This window comes from Tamandua tetradactyla, chromosome 5 (genome assembly GCF_023851605.1).
Source record: "Tamandua tetradactyla isolate mTamTet1 chromosome 5, mTamTet1.pri, whole genome shotgun sequence".
Classification (NCBI taxonomy): Eukaryota; Metazoa; Chordata; class Mammalia; order Pilosa; family Myrmecophagidae; genus Tamandua; species Tamandua tetradactyla.
Window position 1 is genome coordinate 116,121,101 of NC_135331.1, and position 22,752 is coordinate 116,143,852.

The 22,752-nt window shown below is 36.9% G+C and overlaps 1 protein-coding gene across 6 annotated transcripts in view; it reads left to right on the top strand.

Moving 5' to 3' along the window:
* Positions 1–22,752, top strand: part of ZNF451 (zinc finger protein 451) — a 142,552-nt gene that overhangs the window by 68,862 nt on the left and 50,938 nt on the right. For all 6 annotated transcript variants that reach the window (XM_077162156.1, XM_077162155.1, XM_077162157.1 and 3 more), the window contains exons 8-9: positions 4,343–4,496; positions 4,940–5,087. In XM_077162156.1, coding sequence (XP_077018271.1) covers positions 4,343–4,496; positions 4,940–5,087 — 302 coding nt within the window. The remainder of the gene's footprint in view (positions 1–4,342; positions 4,497–4,939; positions 5,088–22,752) is intronic.

The following is a 22,752-nucleotide window of genomic DNA, read 5'->3' on the forward strand; positions in this document are numbered from 1 at the left end:
TTTCTTGCAGAGCTGGTCTCTTGGTCACAAATTCTCTCAGTGACTTTTTGTCTGAGAATGTTTTAATTTCTCCCTCATTTTTGAAGGACAATTTTGCTGGATATGAGTCTTGGTTGGTAGTTTTTCTCTTTTAGTAATTTAAATATATCATCCCACTGTCTTCTAGCTTCCATGGTTTCTGCTGAGAAATCTACACATAGTCTTATTCAGTTTCCCTTGTATGTGATGGATTGTTTTTCTCTTGCTGCTTTCAAGATCCTCTCTTTCTCTTTGACCTCTGACATTCTAACTAGTAAGTGTCTTGGAGAACGCCTATTTGGGTCTAATCTCTTTGGGGTGTGCTGCACTTCTTGGATCTGTAATTTTAAGTCTTTCATAAGAGTTGGGAAATTTTCAGTGATAATTTCTTCCATTAGTTTTTCTCCTCCTTTTTCCTTCTCTTCTCTTTCTGGGGCACCCACAGCACGTATATTTGTGCGCTTCATATTGTCCTTCAGTTCCCTGATCCCCTGTTCAAAGTTTTCCATTCTTTTCCCTGTAGTTTCTGTTTCTTTTTGAAATTCTGATGTTCCATCCTTCAAATCACTAATTCTATCTTCTATCTCTTTAAATCTATCATTGTATGTATCCATTGTTTTTTCCGTCTTTTCTACTTTGTCCTTCACTTCCATAAGTTCTGTGATTTGTTTTTTCAGTTTTTCTATTTCTTCTTTTTGTTCAGCCCATGTCTCCTTCATGTCCTCCCTCAATTTATCGATTTCACTTTTGAAGAGGTTTTCCATTTCTGTTCGTATATTCAGTATTAGTTGTCTCAGTTCCTGTATCTCATTTGAACTATTGGTTTGTTCCTTTGGGCCATATTTTCAATTTTCTGAGTGTGAATCGTTATCTTCTGCTGGCGTCTGGGCATTTAGTCAGATTTCCCTGGGTTTTGGACCCAACAGGTTGAAAGATTTTTCTGTGAAATCTCTGGGTTCTGTTTTTCTTATCCTGCCGAGTAGGTGGCGCTCGTGGCACTCGTTTGTCTGCGGGTCCCACCAGTAAAAGGTGCTGTGGGTCCTTTAACTTTGGAAAACTCTCGCCGTGGAAGGGGTTCCCCAGCCGAAGCGGCTTGGAAGAGAGCCAGCCGGCCTGGGGATCTGAAAGCAGGGAGGGTCGCCGGCCGCCGCAGCCCGGTAGAGCGCCCGTCCGAATCTCCTAGCTGGCCCGGGGCACCAAGCGTGGCGGGAGGGCGTCAGCCGCCGCAGCCCGGGAGAGTGCACCGTTTCCAGCCGGACCGGGAAGCCACGTGTTTGGAAGGGACCCCGGTCACCATTCTCCGCGGCCTGGGGATCTCCGATCCAGTTCTCCCAGTTGGTCCGGGGGGCCACGCGTGGGGTGGTCGCCAGCCGCCGCGGCTTGAGGGGACCACCTGTCCAATTCTCCCACCTGGCCCGGGAAGTAGGAAGGGAGGGAATCCGGCCGCTTGCCGCCCTGGCCCGGGGAAGCCTGCGCCCCTCGGCAATCTCACCGGAGCTGGTTCTCCCAGACAGTCAGCCGTTCCAGAATGGGGTACGCTGTTTTCTTGATCTGTCTTGGCTCCGGGAGCTGTTCTGTATCATTTCTATTCCCCTAGTAGCTGTTCTGGAGGAGGAACTAAGACCCACGCGTCTTACTAAGCCGCCATCTTCTCTGGAAGTCCCAGGATCATCTTTTAAAGTATTTATTTGTTAAGTCCAAAATCTGACCCTCTTTGTTGCTTGTTTCTGGATTTTTATCGTGTTCCTGCGGGTGGGCCATCATTTCCTGTTTCTTTGTCTTATCTTTTATTTCGCTCTGTGCATTTTAATATCTTAAAGTGTCAGCTCTTGGATTTAGACCCTAAATTGTCTGTTCCTTAAATTTGTATCCAGCTAGTGATTTAATAGAAATGTTCTTGAATCCCAGAATTTAATCAAAACCAACAAAACAAAGCAAAACACATCTTTTAATATCTTTGTAAATGTACTCTGCTTGGTCTGTTGGTCTACTTCACAGTTTAGCTTTCCTATTAAGAAGATCACCCTAAGGTGAATGTGAAGTGCACAATCTTCTCTCCCTTCATGGAGCCTGATATTCCTGTGCTTTTGCTTGCTGGGGGCCTTAGGAATTCTCTTTTTATAGTTTACAGGAGTTTGAGTGAAAGCACCTTCTACTCCCTTTGAAATAGACTTTCATTCCTTCCCCAATGCTCTCTTGTGTGACTTAATGCAGGTAGTCCTCTGCTCCAGGCTGTTTTGACTTGTTTTTTTTTTTTTTTAATACTTTTTAACGTCTGCAGTGTTCTTCTCTGGTTCCCAAACAAATTCTGTGAGGTCAAGTCCTAGGCAGATTTCCTAGTTCAGTGTTTCAGATGTCCTCCTCATAGACTGGCACTAACGTAACAGGTACCCTAGTTTGCCTGTGGAGATTACTCTGCTTTTCTGGAACAAGGCCTCGGACCACAGTGGAAATGAAGACTGGCCTTACTCTTTGTTGTAGATGGGCTATAGCGGGGCCAATAGGAGTACCAGGAACCGTATTTTCTTGATTCAGCATTTACCTAGTTAATGCAACTCTTTAACTATTTTCAGTAGTTTTGAGGAAGATTACAGTCATTAAGATTCCTCTGTCACATTGACTTGAGGGGGCTGAAACAGAGGCTGTCCTCAGAGCCAGCACACAAGTGAAGTAAAGTCCAAATCAAAAGCAGTGATGAGGGATCAGATAACATGCACCTGGAAGTTGTAGGACCAGATCTTTATGTCCTACACTGCCACCAGTAAGCTGCACAGGAACCCAAGCTGCAGTCCCTGCTGCTTCCTGCCAGAAGGGTGGGAGATGGTGGGATACTAGCTGCTGCAGGGAGTGTGAAATTAACTGATATTTATATAGTTTACCAGCTTCTTCCTCCCACTCTTCCTTGGGTACTGCAGTGTTCCACTAGACATCTTAGTTTCAAAATATTTAATTCAGACCGTTCCTAGACTGATTTCTACAACTTCCTGCTTCCCACAGTCCTCGCCACTATACAATCGTTAAAGCTCTTACACTAAATGCCAACAATCCATTGATTACTTAATTATATTTAAATATATTCATATACACATACCATACACATAACATATACACATCTTTTAAAGCTTCGTATTTTAGGATAGATGAGGTTTTCAACAACGTTGAAAGCTGAAAGCTGGAAAAGATGTTCCTATTTGAGTATATAAAGATTGAGTATATTTTACAGATATATAGATAGATATTTGAAAAAGAATTTGTAATTTAGAGGATGATACAAATCGGCCAGAATAAAAGCAATTGAAAAATGAGGCAAAGGATATGAATGAATAATTAATAGAATAGGATACTAAAATAGCCAACAAATGTAGTAAAAATTACCCAAACTTACTAGTAGACAAGGAAATGCAAATTAAGTTGAGAATGAGTGTCAGCATTTATTAAATTAGGAATGAGCAACATTTATCAGATTGGCAAAAATGAAAAAGACTCACAATATCTATTGTTGCTGCTCTGATTTGTTGCTAAGGAATACTGGAGTTGGTAGAGCCTTTTTGAAAAAAACAGTTTTATAATACCTTTTCATATTCAAATATGCCTACCCTTCAACTCAAAGGGCCACTCCTTATTAGAGAAAAACACTGATAAGGTAAAGGCTTATGTTCAAGAAAGTTTACATTATCATCATTTATAGCATGGCAGTGGAGATCCTAGGATATGAATGGTTGACTAAATCATAGTAGGTTCACACCATGGAGTAGTTTGCAACCATTAAGAATCATGAATTTGAACTATACCAATTGATTTTTAGGGCTTTGTTTTGTGGAATGAGAAAACTAAGAGGCAGGCAGAAAAGTCTGTAATACGGTGATATTAGATAAAACAATAACAGTCCCCTTTTGTATATTTTGTCTCTCTGTATTTTTTAAGTGGTTAAGACTGGAGAAATTTATTTCAGAATGTATATTTGTAAGCATGTTGCCATTCAGGATAGAACAACCAAAGCAAAAGCAAAGCAGAAAAAGTATGTATGATGTGATCACATTTATACATTTTTAGAATATGTAAAAAAAAATGAAAAATATAGAAAACAAATATACTACTGTATAGTCATAGAAAGATGGCCATAATTTGTTTTTGAGGAGAAAAATCCCAGATTTCACATATATGACCTCATTATGAAAAAGCTAATACAATTAACACATTGGAAAAAGTTTTACTGCTATGAATTGATACAGAATATTTCAAATACATAAATAGGAAAGTGTTGATTATAAGAAATTGTATATTGATTTTAATTGTCTATAATATGGCTTTGCTTATATTTTAGGAAGCTGCAGATGATGGACATAAGAACAGTCTTCTTCCTCAGATTATTCAGTGTTTTGCGTGTCCAAATTGCTTCCTTCTTTTTAGCAGCAAGGATGATTGTGCAAAGCATATGTCTCGAAAGAATCATTTCCTTCAGAGTTTTAAATTGGGTGGTATGTTAACACTCTTATCTGTTGAAAATTATTAGACTGCTTTATCTTTGCTGATTTACCATCCTTCTCAGGTCATTCTCAAGGTTACTTATCCATGTGTTAGAGAGAAATGAAAGTGAAAGCTTTGCATCTCAATTCTCACTTTTTAAAAAAGTTCTCAACAATTATCTGTACATAATAGTAAGGTGTACTTACTTTTGAGGATGAAGAGAAACTTGGGAACAAAACATTTAATCAAGATAATGTTTGTATATCCATGATTTCTCGGCAGTTAGGTTTTCTCCTTTGCAATTAAGACTAAAAAATTACTTCTCTTAGTTTTTATCGTTGTAAATAATTGTCTTCTTTTATTTAATTCAGCCGATGTTGAGGAAGTCAAAGGGGAGGGAGGTTGGGTCACTCTATTCAAATGACTTTGCAAGTTAGCTTATTTTGTCTTTCAGATGACCAGGGTATAGCACATCCAATATCATTTCCATCTTTTGCAAAAAAACTTTTGATCTCTCTCTGCAAGGATGTTCCATTTCAAGTCAAATGTGTGGCCTGCCATCAGACACTGCGCTCCCACATGGAGCTTACGGCGCATTTCAGGTTTGTATAGGTTTAGTCTTGGGTGTAGGGGAATCTTGACCCACCACTTACCAATGTAAGTATTCAACAAAAAACTTTTTTGTTAGAGAACTTACAGGTTTACAGAAAAATCATGCATAAAATACAGAATTCCTATATAGCACCCTATTATCACTTGTACTAGTGTAGTACGGTTGTTATGATTCATGAAAGAACATTTTTGTAATTGTTCTGTTAACTATAACTGTAGTCCATCATTTATAATAGGGCTTACTGTGTTGTATAGTCTTGTTTGGTTTTTTCTGAAATTTTTATTCTAGTAACATTTATACAACCAAAAATTTCCTCTTTTAGCCATACTCACATACATAATTCAGTGCTGTTAATTACACTCCCAATAATGTGCTGCTGTCACCCTCATTCATTACCAAAACTTTTCAATCAACCCAAATAGAAACTCTGTACAATTTAAGCATTAACTCCCTATTCCCTACCTCCATCTTGGCTTCTGGTAAGCTGTATTCTATATTCTGACTCTAGTTTGCTCATTCTAATTCTCTCATTTTGGTGGTATCATATAATATTTGTACTTTTTGTGTCTGGCTTGTTTCAGTCAATATGATTTCTTCAAGGTTCATCCATGTTGCATGTGTCAGAACTTCATTCTGTGTTATTGTTGAATAATATTCCATTGTATATATATATATATATATATATCACATTTTATTTATCCATTCATTTGTTAATAAACATGTAGATTGCTGATATTTTTCGACAATTGTCAAATTGCTGCAGAATAATGCTGCTGTGAAACCTGTATGGAAATATCTGTTCAAGTCCCTGCTTTCAATTCTTTTGGGTATATACCTAAAGGTAGGATTGCTGGGTCATGTGGTAAAGTTTTATTTACCTCTCTGAGGAACCATCAAACTGTTTTCCATAGCAGCTGCACTGTTTTACATTTCTCAACAATGATTGGGTGTTCATATTTCTCGACATCCTCTCCAACACTTAATATTTTCCTTTTTTTTAAATAATAGACTTTGTAGTGGGTCTGAAATAGCATCGCATTATGGTTTTGATTTGCATTTTCCTAATGACTAATAATATTGAACATTTTTATGTACACCTTCTTTGGAGAAACATCTATTCAAGCCTTTTTCCCATTTCAGGCAAAAATGCATAACTAGGTTGCTTGTCTTTTTTTTTGTTCACTTTTAAGATTTCTTTATATATTCTGGGTATTAAACCCTTATTGGACATATGGTTTCCAAATATTTTTTCCCTTTGAATAGGTTGTCTTCTTACTTTCATGATAAAGTCCTTTGATGCCCCAAATTTTTCATTTTGATGGGGTCCCATTTATTTGTTTTTTCCTTTCTTGCTTTTGCGTTGGATATAGAGTCTAAGAAACCATTGACTAACAGAAGGTCCTGAAGATGGTTCCCTACATTTTCTTCTGTTTTTAAGTCCTGGTTCTTACATTTAGATCTTTGATCCATTTTGAATTAATTTTTTTATGCAGTGTGAGTTAAGGGTTCCCCTTCATCTTTCCATATGGATGTTCAGTTTTCCTGGCACGATTTTTGCTGAAGGGACTGTTCTTTCCCACTTGAGTGGACTTCCCAGCCTTGTCAAAAATCAGTTGGCCATGCTGAATTGTTAAATTGATAACTTTTAGTCTCCAGTATTTTAAAACAGCTAGAAGTAAAAGTCTAAAATTGTGAAATTGTAACCCATGTCAAACTCTGAAATATGTTCTGCAACTAATGGTGGTGTTGTGCTTTGAAATTTATTGATTTTTTTGTATATATGTTATTTTCCACAAAAAAAGGAAGGAAAAAAAGTCAATTGTGATGAAAAAAATATTTGAGCCCTCTAGCCTCCTATAATCTGGAGCGGCTAGAAGGAAAAATATGAGGGGATCATATGGTAGCCCATGACAAACTTTGGGATCTGTCCTGTAACTATTAGTTGAATATTGCTTTTTTATTTCTTTGCTTTGTATATATGTTATGCTATACAATAAAAAAAGTTAAAAAAAAACAACAACAAACAATTGGTCATAGGGGGTACAAGGGTAGTTCAGTGGTAGAATTCTTGCCTGCCATACGGGAGACTCAGGTTTGATCTCTGGTCCATGTGCTTTCCAAAAAACAAACACGCAAAATAAATAAAAACCAAACAAATAGAAACTCAGCAAATGGTTCTGCAATAACAGAATACTCACATGGATAAATAATGAAATGTGATCCTGCCATACAGCATACAAGAAGAAAAAATTTGGCCATAGATGGTGAGGGTCTATTTCTAAACACTGTTTGATTCTGTTGATCTGTGTATCTATCTTTGTGCCAGTAGTATTGCTGTTTTGACCACTGTAGCTTTGTAATAAGTTTTAAAGTCAGGTAATGTGAGTCCTTGTACTTTATTCTTCTTTTTCAAGATGGTTTTGGTTGTTCAGGGCCCATTACCCTTCTAAATAAATTTGATTTGGCTTTTCCATTTCTGTGGAATAGGCTGTTGGAATTTTGATTGGGATTGCTTTGAATCTGTGAATCATTTTGGGTAGAATTGACATCTCAACAATATTAGTCTTCCAGTTTATGAGCATGGACTGTCCTTCCATTTACTTAGATCTTTGATTTCTTTTAGTTAAGTTTTCTGTTTTTTGTGTGTGTGTGTGTCCATTACCTCCTTGGTTTAATTTATTCCTAGAGATTTGATTTTTTTTAACTGTTATTGTAAATAGCTTTTTTTCTTGATTTCTTCCTCAGATTGCTTATTTTTTTAACTTTTAAAATAGTATAATATATATACAAAGCTAAGAAAGAAAAAAAGCAACAATTTTCAAAGCACTCTTCAACAAGTTACAGGACAGATCTCGGAGTTTGTCACGTGCTACCATACCATCCTCTCTGATTTCCTTCTAGCTGTTGCAGAATATAGGACATTAGAAGGAATAAATATTTTTTTATCATCACAATCAACTTTTATTTTTCTTTTTTGTGAAAAATAACATACATACAAGAAAGCAAATTTCATAGCACAGCACAACAATTAGTTATAGAACAGATTTCAGAGTTTGGTATGGGTTACAATTCCACAATTTTAGGTTTTTACTTCTAGCTGCTCTAAGATACTGGAGACTAAAAGAAATATCAGTTTAATCATTCAGCAGTCACACTCATTTGTTAAACCCTACCTTCTCTGTATAACTCCCATCACACCTTTGATCTATCTGTCTTACTCTTTAGGGGTATTTGGGCTATGGCCATTCTAACATTTTCATGTGGAAAGGGGTCTGTCACTAATATGGGCTAGGGAGATGAAACTCGCTGATGTTCCGGAGAGGCTGGGTCTTCTAGGTTTCAGGACTCAGATTGCTTATATTAGTGAAAAGAAGCACTACCGATTTTTATGTGTTGAGCCCGTTTCCCTCCACCTTGCCAGATTCATTTATTAGTTCTTGTAGGTTTGTTGTAGGTTTTTTTTTTCTTTTTCATACATATGTTTTATTTTTTTTAACTTTTTTTTATTAATTAAAAAAGTTTAACAAACAAAACATTAAAATATCATTCCCATGTCCTACCTGAGATTCCAAGTACTTATGACATTCAATCAAACTATCTACATGAGTTATATTAGGAAATGCTCTAGTCAAAATCTAAATTTTGTAACAAATAAACATTTTTTGCTTTAATCTCACACATAAGGTGACATTTTAAAGTATTAATTATCATCTATTTTCAGCACCCTGCAATAATTTGTTGTAGATTTTTTTGGAACTTTATATCACATAATGTCATCTGCAAATTGTGAACATTTTACTTCTTCCTTTACACTTTAACTGGCTTTTATTTCTTCTTCTTGCCTAATTGCTTTGGGTACAACTTCCAGTACAATTTTGAATAGCAGTGGTGATAATGGGTATCCTTGTGTTGTTCCAAATCTTAGAGGAAAAGCTTTGTCTTTTATTATTCACTGTGATGTTAGCTATGGGTTTTTCACATATGCCCTTTATCATGTTGAGAAAGTTTCCTTTCTATTCCTATTTGTATTAGCTATGGTTCTCTAGAAAAACGGAATCAGCAGGAGATATCCATAGATATAAAATTCTTAAAATTGTCTCAGGTAACTGGGGAATGTAGAGTCCAAGGTCTGTAGGGCAGGCTGCAAGACGGTAACTCTGATGAAGGTCCACAACAAACTCTCAGGAGAGGCTGGCTGGACAACCATAGGAATGGAAGAGTCCAAAATCCATAGATCAGACTGTGAAGCTGTCGACTCCAGTGAAGGGTCTGGGTGAACTCCACAAGAGAGGCTTGCCGGCTGAAGCAGGAAGAGTGACTGTCTCTTCTGAATCCTCTTTTAAAAGCTTTCTGGTGATTAAATTAAGCATCACTTATTGCTGAAGGCACTACCCTTAGCTGATTACAAATGTAATCAGCTGTGGATGCAGTCAAGGTAATCTTGATTTAAGTCCATGAAATGTTGTCATAGTAAACAGACAGGCCAGTGCTTGCCCAGCCAGATGACCAGGCACCACCACTTGGTCAAGTTGACACATGAACCTGGTTTTTACTCTTTGTTCTGTTAATGTGATGCATTATATTAGTTAATTTTCTTATGTTGAACCACTTTTGCATACCTGAGATATATTCCACTTGATCGTGGTGTATAATTCTTTTTTTTTTTTTGTCGCCATTTCTCTTTAATATTGAATAGTATTCTTTATACAGTTTTTTTTCTTTATACAATTTTAACATGATTTCAAGAGCAAAAGTAAAAAACATTACTGATAAGACTTCAGGGTGTAAAAATATCATTTTTAGGAATGGCTAGGTGATGCGTTTTTTTTGTACAAACATTTTTGAAAAGTTTTCAGTTGGTAGTGTTTATCAAATTTTGTTTAATATCAGGGTTACAGTCAAGCCACGGATGATGTTTTAGTTCACAGGGATGTGTTATTATAACTTAAATTCCATGATGCTTGAGCAGGGTTCTCAGTTCTGCTGAAGGCTTAAAAGGTGTATAATTCTTTTAATGTGCTATTGGACTCTATTTGCATGTTTTTTAATGAAGATTTTTGCATCTATATTTATTAGAGAAATTGTTCTTTAATTTTCTTTTCTTGTAGTGTCTTATCTGACTTTGATATTGGGGTAACTCTGTAGTTAGACTAGTAATGTCCCCTCTCTCATTTTTTTGTTTCATTTGCAGCATCTTTTTTTTTTTCTTTTTCAGTCTAGCTAAAGGTTTGTCAATTTTATTGATCTCAAAGAACCAACTTTTTTTTTAGTGCTTTCTAGTATTTTTTTTTTAATTCATAACTTCATTTATTTCCTCTTTAATGTTATTTCTTTCCTTCTGCTTCTGTTGAATTTGGTTTCCTATTTTTTCAAGATCCTTCAGATATGTAGTTAGGGCTTTGATTTAGACTTTTTCTTCTTTTTTAATTTAAGCATTTAATGCTATAAATCTCCCTGACGGCGCTGCCCTGCTGTATATTCCATTAGTCTTTATATGTTGCATTCTTGTTTTTGTTGCTCTCAAAGTATTTACTGATTTCCTTTGTGATTTTTTGATACAGTAATTATTTAGGGGTATTATTTAACTTCCATTTATTTGTGTGTTTTCCTGTTCTCTGCCTATTACTGATTTCTAGCTTCATTCCATTTTGGTCAGAGGGGATGCTTTGTATAATTTCACTCTTTTAAAATTTATTGAGACTTATTTGTGACCAAACCTGTGATCTGTCCTGGAATATGAGCCATGTGTACTTGAGAAGAATTATATCCTGCTGTTTTTGAGTACCATGTTCTGTATATGTCTGTTAAGTCTGATTCATTTATCATATAATCAGGTTCTCTTTTCCCTTATTGATCTTCTGTCTACATATTCTGTCTATTGATGAGCTAGTGGTGTGATGAGGTTTCCAATTGTTACTGTACAGATTTTTATTTCTCCTTTTGGTTTTGCCATTATTTGCCTCATGTATTTCGGGGCACTGTGGTTAGGAGCATAAATATTTGATTTTTATTTCTTTTTGGGGGTTTGACCATTTTATTAATACATAGTGTCCTTCTTTGTCTTTTTTCTTTTTTTTCTATGGGCAGGCACCAGTAAACAAACCCAAGTCTCCAGGCATGGCAGGCAACAATTCTGCCTGCTGTGCCACCGTGGCCTACCCCCTTCTTTGTCTTTTGTAATACCTTTTGACTTAAAGTTAATGGTTTTATGGCTTTTGAAATCAGCCTTCCAGCCAAAGCCATTCATCAATTTTGCCAGATTATCTGCCGTTTGAAAACAAAGATTACCTTCCTTCCAGTCTAACGACACATGTCTCATTTCTGTCTAAGGCTTTATCAGAAGTGTCTTTAGAGTCCACATTTCTACCAACAGTCCTTCAAAGCATTCTAGGCCTTCTCTATCAAGCTTCTCAAAACTCTTCCAGAATCTTCCCCTTATCTATTTAAAAAGCCGTTCCAACATGTTTGGTATTTGCAGACTGCAACAGTGCCCCACTCCTGGTACCAAAATCTATTTTAGTTTTCTCCCTTCCAGAATGCAATATACCAGAAATAGAGTGGCTTTTAAAAAGGGAAATTTAATAAGTTGGTAGTTCACAGTTCTATGGCCGAGAAAATGTCCCAATTAAAACAAGTATATAGAAATGTCCAATCTAAGGCATCCAGGGAAAGATACCTTGGTTCAAGAAGGCTGATGAAGTTCAGGGTTTCTCTCTCAAGTGCGAGGGCACATGGTGAACACAGAGTTTCTCTCTCATCTGGAAAAGCACACGGTGAACACAGTCATATGACTTGTCCGGTCCTCCAGCAGTTCAGTCCTTACCGTTTTTTTCCCTGCATCTAGAGTATCTTGTCCTGAAGAGCCAGATGGCATCAATCCAGAAAGGTCTGTTTTTCATTTAGGTAATACAGCAGCAGAGATTGGGTTAAGTGTATGCACCTCTTGCCAAAAGTTCTGCTGTGGTCTCTTTTTTCTGTGTGGGCACTTTTGTCTGCTATGCTCCGCAGCTGCTTATGTTCTACCATGGGTCTTTGTGGACTTGGGTCCCTTATGCCTGAGTATATTTGAGGTTCTAAGTCACCGCTGTTTGGATCTGTGGTGTGCATTGGTGGCAAGAGGAATACAGGCCATGCTGCCTCTGTGTAACTCTTTTTTTTTTTGAATTTATTTATTAATTAAAAAATAAACAAAATAAAACAACTTACATAATCAGTAATTCACAATATCATCACTTGGTTGCATGTTCATCATTTCTTAGTACATTTGCATTAATTCAGAAAAAGAAATAAAAAGACAATAGAAAAAGAAATAAAACGAACACAGGAAAGAAAAAACAAAGATTATACCTACTATACCCCTTACCCCTCGCTTTCATTTATCACTAGCGTTTCAAACTAAATTTATTGTAGCATTTGTTCCCCCTATTATTTATTTTTATTCCATATGTTCTACTCCTTTGTTGACAAGGTAGATAAAAGGAGCATCAGACACAAGGTTTTCACAATCACACAGTCATGTTGTGAAAGCTACATCATTATTCAATCATCCTCAAGAAACATGGCTATTGGAACACAGCTCTACATTTTCAGGCAGTTCCTCCAGCCTCTCCATTATATCTTGAATAACAAGATGATATCTACTTGATGCATAAGAATAACCTCCAGGATAACCTCCCGACTCTGTTTGGAATCTCTCAGCCATTGACACTTTGTCTCATTTCCCTCTTCCCTCTTTTGGTGGAGAAGGTTTTCTCAATCCCTTGATGCTAAGACTCAGCTTATTCTAGGGTTTTTCTCAATCCTTTGATGCTGAGTCTCCGTTCATTCCAAGATCTCTGTTCCACGTTGCGAGGAAGGTCCACACCCCTGGGAGTCATGTCCCACGTAGAGAGGGTTAGGGTGGTGAGACTGCTCGTTGTGTTGGCTGGAGAGAGGGGCCACATCTGAGCAACAAAAGAGGCTCTCTTGGGGGTGACTCTTAGGCCTAAATTTTAAGTAGACTTGACCTATTCTTTGTGGGGTTAAATTTCATATGAACAAACCCCAAGACTGGGGGCTCTGCCTATAGCTTTGGTTGTCCACACTGCTTGTGAGAATATTAAGAATTCAACTTGGGAAAGTTGAATTTCTCCCTGTTCTCACCACTTCCCAAAGGGGGCTTTGCAGATACTTTTCTACTCACTGATCAAATCACTCTGGGATTCATCGGGGCATCACTCTGGACAAACCAGCAAAATCTCATATCCTACCTGAGATTCCAAGTACTTATGATGTTCAGTCAAACTATCTACATAAGTTATATTAGGAAATGCTCTAGTCAAAATATAAATTTTGTAACTAATATACATTTTTTGCTTTAGTCTCACACAGAAGGTGACATCTGAAGATATTAATTACCATCTGTTTTCAGTACCCTGCAATAATGACATTCCTTTGTTCTTCCTCATGCAAAAACATTTTTAAAATTGTACCTGGTACATTTCACTATTATTATACACTCTAGGCATTCCTAGATTATACCATCTCAATCTTTAACATCTATCTTTCTTTCTGATTTCCTTAATGTCCCCAGCCCTCCTCCCTCTATCATTCTCCCATGCAGCTTCATTCCGTGCTTTAACATAATTACATTACAGTTAGGTAGTATTGTGCCGTCCACTTCTGAGTTTTTGTATCCAGTCCTGTTGCACAGTCTGTATTGCTTCAGCTCCAATTACCCAATAGCTTACCCTATTTCTCTCTCCTGATGGTTTCTCTTATGAACAAAATATTCCAAATTTATTCACCAATGTCAGTTCGTATCAATGAGACCATACAGTTTGGTCCTTTAGTTTTTGGCTAATCTCACTCAGCATAATGTTCTCAAGGTCCATCCATATTGTTACATACTTCATAAGTTTATCTTGTCTTAAAGCTGCATAATATTCCATTGTATGTATATACCACAGTTTGTTTAGCCACTCGTCTGTTGATGGACATTTTGGCTGCTTCCATCTCTTTGCAATTGTGAATAATGCTGCTATAAATATTGGTGTGCAAGTGTCCATTTGTGTCTTTGCCCTTAAGTCCTCTGAGTAGATACCTAGCAATGGTATTGCTGGGTCATATGGCAATTCTATATTCAGCTTTTTGAGGAACCGCCAAACTGCCTTCCACAGTGGTTGCACCATTTGACATTCCCACCAACAGTGAATAAGTGTGCCTCTTTCTCCACATCCTCTCCAGCACTTGTCATTTTCTGTTTTGTTGATAATGGCCATTCTGGTGGGTGTGAGATGATATCTCATTGTGGTTTTGATTTGCATTTCTCTAATGGCCGGGGAGGTTGAACATCTCTTCATGTGCCTTTTGGCCATTTGTATTTCCTCTTCTGAGAGTTGTCTGTTCAAGTCTTTTTCCCATTTTGTAATTGGATTGGCTGTCTTTTTGTTGTTGAGTTGAACAATCTCTTTATAAATTCTGGATACTAGACCTTTATCTGATATGTCGTTTCCAAATATTGTCTCCCATTGTGTAGGCTGTCTTTTTACTTTCGTGATGAAGTTCTTTGCTGCACAAAAGTGTTTAATTTTGAGGAGTTCCCATTTCTTTCTTTCTTTCTTCGGTGCTCTTGCTTTAGGTGTAAGGTCTATAAAACCGCCTCCAATTATAAGATTTATAAGATATTTACCTACATTTTCCTCTAACTGTTTTATGGTCTTAGACCTAATGTTTAGATCTTTGATCCATTTTGAGTTAACTTTTGTATGGAGTGTGAGATATGGGTCTTCTTTCCTTCTTTTGCATATGGATATCCAGTTCTCTAGGCACCATTTATTGAAGAGACTGTTCTGTCCCAGGTGAGTTGGCTTGACTGCCTTATCAAAGATCAAATTCTCTGTTTCTTTATTGATCCTCTGTCTAGATGTTCTGTCCATTGATGAGAGTGGGGAATTGAAGTCTCCAACTCTTGTGGTAAATGTGTCTATTTCCCTTTTCAGTGTTTGCAGTGTTTGCCTCACATATTTTGGGGCATTTTGGTTCGGTGCATAAATATTTATGATTGTTATTTATGATTGTTGAATTGTTCCTTTTATTAGTAGATAGTATCCTTCTTTGTCTCTTTTAACTGTTTTACATTTGAAGTCTAATTTGTTGGATATTAGTATAGCTACTCCTGCTCTTTTCTGGTTTTTATTTGCATGAAATATCTTTTCCCAACCTTTCACTTTCAACCTATGTTTGTCTTTGGGTCTAAGATGTGTTTCCTGTAGACAACATATAGAAGGATCCTGTTTTTTAATCCATTCTGCCAGTCTGTCTTTTGATTGGGGAGTTGAATCCATTAACATTTAGTTTTATTACTGTTTGGGTAGTACTTTCCTCTATCATTTTACCTTTTGGATTTTATATGTCATATCTAATTTTCCTTCTTTTTACACTCTTCTCCACACCTCTCTCTTCTGTCTTTTTGTATCTGTCTCTAGTGCTCCCTTTAGTATTTCTTGCAGAGCTGGTCTCTTGGTCACAAATTTTCTCAGTGATGTTTTGTCTGAAAATGTTTTAATTTCTCCCTCATTTTTGAAGGACAGTTTTGCTGGGTATAGAATTCTGGGTTGGCAGTTTTTCTCTTTTAGTAATTTAAATATATCATCCCACTGTCTTCTTGCCTCTGTGGTTTCTGCTGAGAAATCTACACATCGTCTTATTGGGTTTCCCTTGTATGTGATGGATTGCTTTTCTCTTGCTGCTTTCAAGATCCTCTCTTTCTCTTTGACCTCTGACATTCTGACTAGTAAGTGTCTTGGAGAATGTATGTTTGGATCTATTCTCTTTGGGGTACTCTGCACTTCTTGGATCGGTAATTTTAGATCTTTCAAAACAGTTGGGAAATTTTCAGTGATAATTTCTTCCATTAGTTTTTCTCCTCCTTTTCCCTTCTCTTCTCCTTCCGGGACACCCACAACACGTATATTTGTGCGCTTCATATTATCATTCAGTTCCCTGAGTCCCTGCTCATATTTTTCCATTTTTTTTCCTATAGTTTCTGTATCTTGTCGGATTTCAGAGGTTTCATCCTCCAGTTCACTAATCTTAACCTCTGTCTCTTGAAATCTCCCATTGTAGGTTTCCATTGTTTTTGTCATCTCTTCTACTGTACCTTTTATCCCCATAAGTTCTGTGATTTGTTTTTTCAGACTTTCCATTTCTTCTTTTTGTTCATTCTTTGCCTTCTTCATATCCTCCCTCAGTTCAGTGATTTGGTTTTTGATGAAGTTTTCCATGTCTGTTTGTATATTCTGAATTAGTTGTTTCAGCTCTTGTATCTCATTTGAACTATTGGTTTGTTCCTTTGACTGGGCCATGTCTTCAATTTTCCTGGTGTGATTTGTTATTTTTTGCTGGTATCTAGACATTTAATTACCTTAATTAATTTATTTTGGAGATTGCTTTCACTTACGTGGGGTTTTCTTGCTAAATGAGTTTGTTGTCTATCTGTTCTTTGACTTTCAGTTCAGCTTTTCCAGACCTCTAGCTTAGGTTTTGTTTAACAGAGGAGAATTTTTCAGTTCTTGTTTCTTGTTTCTTGCCCTGCTTGTATGGTGCCTTTTCCCTCCCCACCCTTAGGAGGTTCTATGTAGGTATTATAGACTCCAGCCGGTTTTCCCGGACTAAACTGGCCTCCTGTCAGGTGGAAGGAGTCACCTGCATCAGTTTTCCCTGAGGGTGAGACCTAGCATGTTAAAAGGCTTTCCTGTGAAGTCTCTGGGTTCTGTTTTTCTTATCCTGCCCAGTATGTGACATGTCTGCCTGCAGGTGGCACCAGCAAAAGATGATGCAGCACTTTTAACTTTGGAAGACTCTCCCTGCTGGGGGCATGGTGGAGACAGAGGAGAGGTTGTAGGCTGGTTTTAATGGCTTCAAATTGCCAGGCCCTGGGGTCTGAATTCCTGGAGAGAGGGATTCCACCTGAGTTGGGCTTCACCCCTCTCCTGGGGAAAGCACAGGTGGGAGACAGCCCTGAAAGCAGCCCGTTTCTACCTATGCCTGGGGCAGTTGCAGCCTGAGAAGTCCCACCGCTGAATCCAGAGGCTGCCAATTCTCCGTAGAAACACAGCCACTGAAGCCTCTGTTTCCTCCCCTTTCCTCTTTTTCCGTGATCCCAATGAGCGAACTCCGCCTTGATCACGTTTAGAGTCTCTTTCCTATCCCCCTTGCAAGCCGCCTGTGGGGGAGGGGCACCAGGCACCGCCTGCCGCGGCTTGGGGAACTCACAGTTTTGGGGAGGCTTGCAGCTGGTCCAGCTGGTCCAGACTGGGGTACGCTGTATATCCAGTCACTGACGTGGCTCCGGTAGCTATTCTGTACTGTTTCTGGTTATTTAGTAGTTGTTCTGGAGGATGAACTAAAATGTGCACATTACTAAGCCGCCATCTTGGCCCCTCCCAGTTCGCCTCTGTGTAACTCGTAAACAGCAAGGAACTGAGTGACGTGGTGGGGTCTGTACTAGAGGGTCTGGAACATAAATCTCCTGCTTGTGTTTGGTGTTTTGTTTTTCTTTTTCTTTGATTCAACATTTTTGGAGTACTTCTCTAGTCTCTTTTGTCTCCAGAGTTTCTAAACAAATGGGATTTGTTATTTTATTAGTTGTTCCTGAGGAAATATATTTCCAGGAGATACCTTATGTCACCATGTTGCTCACATCTCATCAACAAATGGTTTTTTATTCCAAGTTTCTCTCGTTTTTAAATGAGAATATTAATTTGTCTGGAAGTTAATCAAATATATGATCACGAGAGAAGGTAGAGGTGTAGAAAATGTGGATATACTAATATTGTTTCCAGTGTAAAACAAGCTAAAATGAGTTTGGGGGCATTGTTTGTGAAGAGGAAGAGGAGAGTTAAAATATCTTTGAATCGACCAGAATGGAATGTATCAGGTACATGTGGAGATTAAATTTCAAAGAAAGGCCCTGTGCATCAAGTTATCAAGAAAATTCCAGTGTGGATTTTTTTGTCTTTATAATGGAAATTAGTGAGCAATTTACAAAATAGAGATAGCAATTAAATTTTATTAATACTCGTATTCTGTACAAATTATTATTTTGAAGCAAATTCTAGATATAGTTCATCTGCAAGTACTTCAGTACGTATCTATAATTGTAAGGACTTTTCTTTTAAAAAATAATAACTAATATCATTATCATTCTTTAAAAAAAACTAGTATAATTAAATAACCAGTTATAAAATTTTCCTGATTATATCATTAAGGTTTATTTGCAGTTGTTTGGTTAGAATCATGATTTATATCAGGTCTATACTTGACTTTTAGATACTATGTCACTTAGAACTCTTTTTCCATTATTTCTTTAAAATTCAATATGTCTGTATTCTGAAGACATAATTGCATATTTTTGAAGGGAAAAAGCTTTCCAAACCTTTGAATAAAATATATTCTTATTAACACTGAGACAGCAGAGTGTGGTTACCCAGTCCTGAATATGACATACTATATGAGTTCACATCCTGGTTGTGCCTTTTATTTATTTGTTTTCATTAAGGAAAATTTAAACTGTACAAAGTAAACAGAGTAGTATAATCAATCCCACATATCCATCACCCAGCATCTATAATTTCATATTCCATTTATATCTCCCTACCCTGCTTGATACAGTTTTTGAAGGTCTTTGTTTTTGAGATAAAATTTAAATTCAGCATTGTATACCAATCTTAACTTTTACAATTTGGACAAATATATAATCTGTTCAACCCACACTCTTTTCACAATATAGAATATTACATATCTGTGGAAATTTTCTTGTATTCTTCCTGGTCATTTCCCACTCTTTCATCCCCAGGTAATCACTATTCTGATTCCCCACCCCCACTTTAGATAGTGTTATCTGCTCTAGAACATCATGTAAATGAAATCATATAGTATGTACTCTTTTGTGTTTAGCATAATATATGTGAGAGTCATCTGTATTGTTGCATATGTTAGTACATTGTTCCTTTTTATTGGTGAGTAGCTTTCTATTGTAATAATAGGGTACAGTTTGCTTATCCATTCTCTTGTTCATGGATGTTTGGGTTTATAAGTTTTAGCTATTTTGAATAGCACTGCTATGAACATTTTGTACAAGTCTTTTTATGGACATGTTTTCAGATTTTTGGATGATTATCTATGAGTGGGATCACTGGTTCAAAGAGTAGATGTATATTTAACTTTATATGAAACTGTCAAACACTTTTTCAAAGTGGTTATACCAGTTTACATTCCCACCAGCAAGGTATGAAAATAGCAGTTATTTTACATTCTTGTCAACACTTAGCATTGCCTGTCCTTTTCATTTTAGGTGGTCTCATGAGTGTCTCGTTATTGTTATTTATTTATTTTTTTTCACTTTCAGTTTTATTAATGTATATTCACATATACACAAATCATCCAAAATATGCAGTCACTGGCTCACAGTATCATCACATATTTATGCATACATTCCCATGAGCAGTTTTAAAACATTTTCATTACTCCAGAAAAGAAATAAGAATTAAAAAAGAAAACCAAAAAAAAAAGCCCAAAACAAAACAAATCCTTCCATACCCCTTTATTACCCTTATTGTTGACACATAGTATTTGTGTAGTACATGTGTTACTGTTGAAGAAAGGATATTAAAATATTACTGTTAGCTTCAACCCATAGTTCACAATAGCTATGTTTTTTCCAGTATACTCCTCTATTATTTTTTTTTTACATTTGTAGTCATGCAAGAACTTATTTACATACATGGCTTTAAACAGCCACTTTCAATCAAATTCACTGGTAATGCATTATTTCTTAGAATCCCAAGAATGAGCTACCATCACCTGTATCTATTCCCAAACATTTAAGTTCAACCTTGTTAACAGTTCTGTACATATTAACTAACTCCTTCCCTTTCTCTGCCTTTTCTTTATCTCTAGGTGCCTTCTATTCTACATTTTTCCCCCATGTATGTCTTTATTTTATTACTCATCTAACCATAGACTGGGTAAAGGTGGTGTCAGTCACAAGGTTTTTATAATCATACAACTACAAGATAAAAACTGTAGAGTTATACAATCATTATCAAAGATCAGGGTTACTGGGTTGCTGTTCAGCGGTTTCAGTGTATTTCCTTCTGATGGTTCTAACAGACTAGAAACCAAAAAGAAAACCCATACAGTGATTCAGTAGTGATAATCACTTGTCAAATCCTCAGCTCTCTGTCATAATTCCTCCCTCTCATTTGATACATCTCTCAAACGTTCAGAGGTATTTTGGCAATGACCATTCTAACCTCTTCATGCTGAGAAGGGAGTTGACATTATAGGATGAAAAAATGTAACTGGTTAATGTTCTTGGAGAGATTCGTACCTCTGGATTTGCAGATTTATCTAGGATAGGAGTAGTCTGAAGATTTTAAGTTCTGAAAAAATAAGCTTAGTAAGTAAAACTTTTGTAGAGTCTTAGATAGAGCCCAGGGTATTCTTTAGGGTTTTCAGAAATATTGTTGATTGGGCTTAGCATAATGTAACAATTTGCAATATCTGGCTGAAGCTCGTAAAAAAGTAACCTCTAAAATGACCTCTTGACTCTTTTGAAATCTTTTAGTCACTGAAAGCATACTTTGCTTCATTTCTTTCCCCCTTTTGCTCAAGAAAGCATTATTCCCATGTTGCCAGGGCCAGACTCATCTCTAGGTCATTATAAAAAGTTTTAATTTGCATTTTTCTGATGAACAATGATGTGGGGCGCTTTTTCCTATCCTTATGGGCTGTTTGGGCTCTTCATACTGAGAAGGGGTGTCTTTTTCTGCTAATTCCATCATTTCTGTCATTTTTGAGTGTGTGTATTGTCTTGACATTTTTCCTGGTTATAGACCACATTTTCCTATTTCTTGGCGCATCCTCCTATTTTTTTTTTTTTTTTTTTTTGAGGGAGGAAGGGAAGGAAAGACAGAGAGAAGGAAGGAAGGATGGAAGGAAGGAAGGGAGGAAGAAAGGGAAACATCTTTAAACATTTTCTTGTTTTATTGTATTTTGTTTGTTTTTTTTGTTTGTTTTTTACATGGGCTGGGGCTGGGAATCGAACCGAGGTCCTCCGGCATGGCAGGCAAGCACTTTGCCCGCTAAGCCACCGTGGCCCGCCCCCTCCTATTTTTTGATTGGGCACTTGAGTGTCTGGATTTTGTTGTCGTCTTTTAACACGTTTTAGCTTTTGGGAAAGAAACAGTAATTTTGAATAGGATATGAATTCAAGCAATTAATAGATCCCAAAGAGAATTCTAAAACTTCCCTAAAGTCTTAAAAAACAGGACGAATCTTCATCACGAAATCGACTAACAATTTCTCAAAAACCATTCTTAGCTCTGTGATATTTGGTGAAATGGAATGTTGCAAGCCTTTACCTTTTCTTGACTCTCGTAACTACTAACTAGACATCCTCTTCCTCGTTTTCCATATTACAGCCTGTATTATCCTTTAAAATAGATTATGAGCCTACTCCTTTCATGCTTCTTTCTGGTTGCTTCCACTAACTTTAAGTTTTCATGTTAACTTGGTCTTTTAGACTGTCATTTAAAAAAAAAATTATTATTTTCAACCTCGTGGTTTCATAAAGTACTTTCCAAATCTCTACTTATGACCTTTCTTTTTTTTTTTAGTCTTCATAGTTAGCCCCTATTCTTTCATAAAGTGCAGCTCAAATATCATTTCCTCGATTTCTAAATGTTGTGTTAATTTCTTTTTTTTCCTTTAATTAATAAAAAAAAAAAACAAAAACCAGGCATACAACCAATCACCCTACACTCTAGGTTTGCAAGATCACGATCCCAGCAGGTGGCTTAGTTGGTATGTTGTGGCATTCCTTCTGTGCTCGATCCACCATAACAAACCAAGCATTCCACCCATGGCAGGGGCTGCGGGAGGGGCCCCAGGTGTGGCTGGACAGCTGCAAAAAGGAAGACAGTGCACCAGCAACTCCTCAGATAGCAGAGGATTGCCACTGGATCTATTCCCTACAATGGTATTCGTTTTTATTCAACACTTTTGGAAAAACACAAGTGAACAAAAATAAAATAAAAATAAAGCCTGCAGCAACAAAAAAAAAAAAAAAAAAAAAAAAACTGCCCGCGCCACCACCTAGGCACTGACTCACTTTCCTCCATCTTGGATTTGGTGAGCTCAACCGGGGATCGCAGAAATAAACCTGCCCGCTTTAAAAAAAAAAAAAAAATCATTTCCTTGTTCCAGTTTTTCTTGATTCCTTATCCCCTTCCATTCTTTTCTTCTTAATAGAATTAATTACACTGTCAACAATGAATCTTAGCACTTAGTTTCTGAATTAATTTATTTTTAATAACTAATATGTTGATATGGTTCAACATTCTAAAGATCTTATCTGTCTCTTTATTACTTACTTTTGTTATATCTTAGTCACTACATGTCTCTTTTCCCAATAAGATTGACATTTTTGATGGCAAAAGTATATCTCCTTCAACTCTACTGTTACCACTCAGAATTAACTCATACAGGCATATTTATTGAGTCAAAAACTGTGGAACTGAATTAAGCCAGCCAAGTAAAATAGATCTAGGTGTCATTCCAATTGAGAGGAAAGATGTTCAAGCCAAACTGATGGTTAAGTCTTTTGGTTG